This window comes from Tupaia chinensis, unplaced genomic scaffold, assembly GCF_000334495.1.
Source record: "Tupaia chinensis unplaced genomic scaffold, TupChi_1.0 Scaffold000217_1, whole genome shotgun sequence".
In the NCBI taxonomy this organism is placed as follows: Eukaryota; Metazoa; Chordata; class Mammalia; order Scandentia; family Tupaiidae; genus Tupaia; species Tupaia belangeri.
Window position 1 is genome coordinate 6,813,372 of NW_006159692.1, and position 3,703 is coordinate 6,817,074.

General features: G+C 55.5%; 1 protein-coding gene across 3 annotated transcripts in view; it reads left to right on the forward strand.

The window, feature by feature from the left end:
- The first annotated feature begins 2,420 nt into the window (after positions 1-2,420).
- RET (ret proto-oncogene) overlaps positions 2,421-3,703 on the forward strand; it is a 27,995-nt gene continuing 26,712 nt past the window's right edge. The window contains exon 1 of one of the 3 annotated variants that reach the window (XM_006147710.3): positions 2,421-2,776. In XM_006147710.3, coding sequence (XP_006147772.1) covers positions 2,458-2,776 — 319 coding nt within the window. In that variant the 5' untranslated portion in view covers positions 2,421-2,457. The remainder of the gene's footprint in view (positions 2,777-3,703) is intronic. The other 2 variants (XM_027771503.1, XM_027771504.1) reach the window with 2 other exon arrangements.

Sequence of the window (3,703 nt, forward strand, 5' to 3'; positions counted from 1 at the left end):
CTGCCCGCAGTGCCTCGGAGGTGGGGAGCCCTTCGATGTCTGATTTTTCCCAGGGGGACTGGGTGGTCCCCTGGACCAGGACAGTCCCGAGGTTACTCTGCTAGGTGGTGCCTCTGGGGACTGGCCTCACAGCCCTATCAAGGCCCCTTGTAGCAGGCAGCAGGTGGCCTGGAGGGCACCACTGCTGTCCAGGCAGTGAGGAGCACCTGGCTTGGGCTCCCGGGCTGTGGGGAAGAGCATGGCTGCTTCTCCAGAAAGTCAGGGCTCTGGGGATCCTGGCCAGGGGGAACCCATCAGCCATGGCGTCACACAGCCAGTGCTGCAGTTGCCCTTTAGCAAGCCCTGCCCCATAGCTCCGTGCCAGGGAGCAGGGAAAAGCTAGTCCTTTGGAGATGTCACAGCCCTCTGAGCTGTCTGCCTGTCCCTTCCAGGTTCGGTGACTGAACCCCAAAGAGAGCCCTGCTTGCTTCTGTAGGGAGCCTCGTCCTCCTAGGCCGGTGGGGCCACAGGCGGACAGCTCCTGCTGTGGTCCCTGCAGCGAGATGGGGGGTGGGCCAGTCCCCTGAATTTCCCCGTGTGACTTCTTCATAGGCTCCCTTACTGCCCTCTTCAGTCGGTTTTTAAGAATAAATCCTATTTCATTGTATTCATGGGGGGAGGGGAAGACAGAAGGAAAAGGTAGGTACTTTCTGACAGAATTCCCCTGTGCCAGATCCCCCTCTCCTGCGTGTTAGCTAGGATTACAGGCGCACAGCCGTGCCAGCATGTTTGGGTCAGGAACCGATCCGTCCTCCCACGTAGCCTCCAGCCTCCCCAGCAGTGGCCCTGCCTGCCACGTGCACCTTTGAGCGTCCTGCATAGTGCACCATGAACATGGGTGTGCTGATATCTCTAAGAGTCTGTGCTTTCAGTTCTTTGGGGTATCTACCCCGGATTCACTGAGTCTGGTTTTCACTTTTTGAAGAACCACCTTACTGTTGTCCATAGCGGCTCTCTCACATTGCATCCCCACCAACGGTGCACAAGGGTTCCCAAAACGTGTCCCTGTGTAAAAAGCTCACTCCCATGAAAACTGCCGGCACTACGCAAAGCTGGCAGAGGAGTGTGCAGACGCCTGCTTGGTTCATGGCCGCAGCCGGGCCCAGTCGCGCGGCTGTCATACCTCTGCCCGCAGACCCTCAGGGGTCCGTTTTTAAGTGAAATGTACACAGGTCGAAATGCGTCACTCCTAGCGGTACCGTGTTGAGGGATGGGTATGCCCACGTGACTGACCGCCATCAGGATATGGGACCGTGGCAGGCCCCAGGAAGTTCCTGCCTTCCCATCTCAGTGTACCCACCTCTCTTCCGACGGCAGCCCATCTGATTTCTAGACTCAGTCTAGAATCATGCTGCGTAGATCGTCCTGCCTCATTTCTGCCACTTGGCGCGACATCTGTGAGATCACCCAGGCCATGTGTGTCCTGAAGTCCATCTCTCTCGGGGTAGGATTCCCTGGGGTGGATGTGCCGTGGTTACCTATACATCCCCGGCTAAAGGCACCTAGACAGTCTCCAGCTTCTGGCTGTTATGACACTGGGCCACGCGCAGCTAAGTCACCTGATGGGCACAGCTGTCGTTTCTCTTGGGTAGATGGAGTGGACTTGCTGGGTCACCTGGGAAGACTGTGTCCACACTTTCTTCTAAAGTGCTTTCTTCATTTTGGTGACAGTCACCCGCCTGCTTATTTGGTAACATGTTATACCCCTGAAAACTCTGGCTTGAGGTGGGTCGTTCAGAAGTTCGTGCAAACTCCCAGCTCATAAGTGAGTCAGATGCTTATCAAACTTGGTGATTAAGAATGAGTTTGCCTGTTTTATGCATTTCATTCTTACTTTTTTTTTTTAAGAGAGATCTTTGCTGTAAGGTGTGTGTGCTCGCTGGAAAGAGAGACAGAGAGACAGAAAGCAAGAAATCATTCCCAGGGGAGGATGGTCATGCCACAGTCCCTTCATCTCTCTCAGGATTTTGGGCATGCATGCACACACACCTGGTGTGAGTTTCAAGCCACCAGGTCCAGGGCTCAAACCACAATTGACCACATGGAAGTCCAGCACCTTAACCTCTATGCCACCTGCTGGCCCCTCATTCTTCCTCTTTATTGTTCTGTTTTAAAGCAGTGCTTTTAGCTATACAAATAACTGTGCTCATGTTCTTAGAACTGGAGATGAGAAGTTTCTTCCTTTTTTTTAAATTATTTCTTCATTTAATTTTATTTCTTACTATTATTCTTTTTTATTTTTTTAATTTGACCAAAGAGATAGAGAGTGAGAGAAAGGGAAAGTGAGAAAGCAAGCCACCAAGTCTGAGACTTGAACCTCAGTCAGCCACATGGGAGTCCAGCACCTTAACCATCACGCCACCTGCTGGCCCTGACAAGTTTCTTCTAAGACTAGAATTTTAAAGAGCTTTATCAAGCATGAAGAAGCCCTTGTCCCCTCCCCACCCCCTCACACACTTCTTTGCCTCCTCAGCCCCCCTCGGCCTCTACTTCTCGAGGGACACTTACCAGGAGAAGCTGTACGTGGGCCAGCCGGCTGGTACACCCCTGCTATACGTCCGGGCCCTGCAGGACGCCCCTGGGGAGGTGCCCAGCTTCCGCCTTGGCCAATACCTCTATGGCTCTTCCCGCATGCGGCTGCATGAGAACAGCTGGATCCGCGTCCAGGAGGACACCGGCCTTCTCTACCTTAACCGGAGCCTAGACCACAGCTCCTGGGAGAAGCTCAGCATCCGCAGTAAGGCAGCAGTTTGACACCTCGGCGGGCACAGCCTCCTCTCAGGGGGCTTCCCCGCCAGCCCTGTGTCCAGCCTGGTGAGGGGGCCAGGACCAGCTGTCGAGATTTTGGAGACCTCTGACTGGGCTGGGCGCTCTCTTCTTCTGGGGCCACCTGCCCTTACCAGTGGGGCCAACAAGGATTTGGGGGTTGTGAGAGGGATTCAGAGGGGCCGAGAAGTCCCAAGGTCTTGACCTGGAACTTGCCGAGAAGTTGCAGTCTTAGGGAAAGCCTGTCTTCCCACTGGCAGCAGGCTGTCCTTGTACCCAGTGGGGACTGGGCCTGGCCACCGTGCCCAGGGAGGAAAGACTTGGCCGTCTGCACAGAGCAGACGTGTGACCCTGGTATCAGGTCGGGGTGAGTTGGAGCCTTTGGTGGCATGAAGGTGACCATATGCCCAGTAGCTCCCATCCTCAGGGCACCTCCAGAGGCATGGACTTGGGCTCCTTTTGGTCCTAAGCCCCAGCTACGGGCCAGAGGCAAGCCATGTGCTGTGATGGCAGAGCAAGTGGCAGTGCCTACAGGGGCAGAGTGACTGTCCCATATGCCGAGTAAGCCAGGTCATAAGGTGGGAGGGGTGGGGGCAGGAGACTGGATGCTGCCTGGAGATGGTGGCAGCTGAGACAGGTCTCGGTCCCTCACATGCTCACTCGTTGCCATGCCCACCTGGAGCCCCCGCGGGCAACCTGAGGACCGGTGTCCCCAGGTGCAGCCCAGAGCTGTGGTCCTCTGTGTGGGGCCTGGGCTGTCTGGGAGAGGGAGAGGCCTCACGCACTGCAGGTCGAGGAGAGAAACCACACGGTAATTTGAACAGGGAAGTTTGTGAGGATCGGAGCCTGAAGGACGGACTAGTGAGATGCAGAGCCAGCCCTAAAGAATACAGGAAGA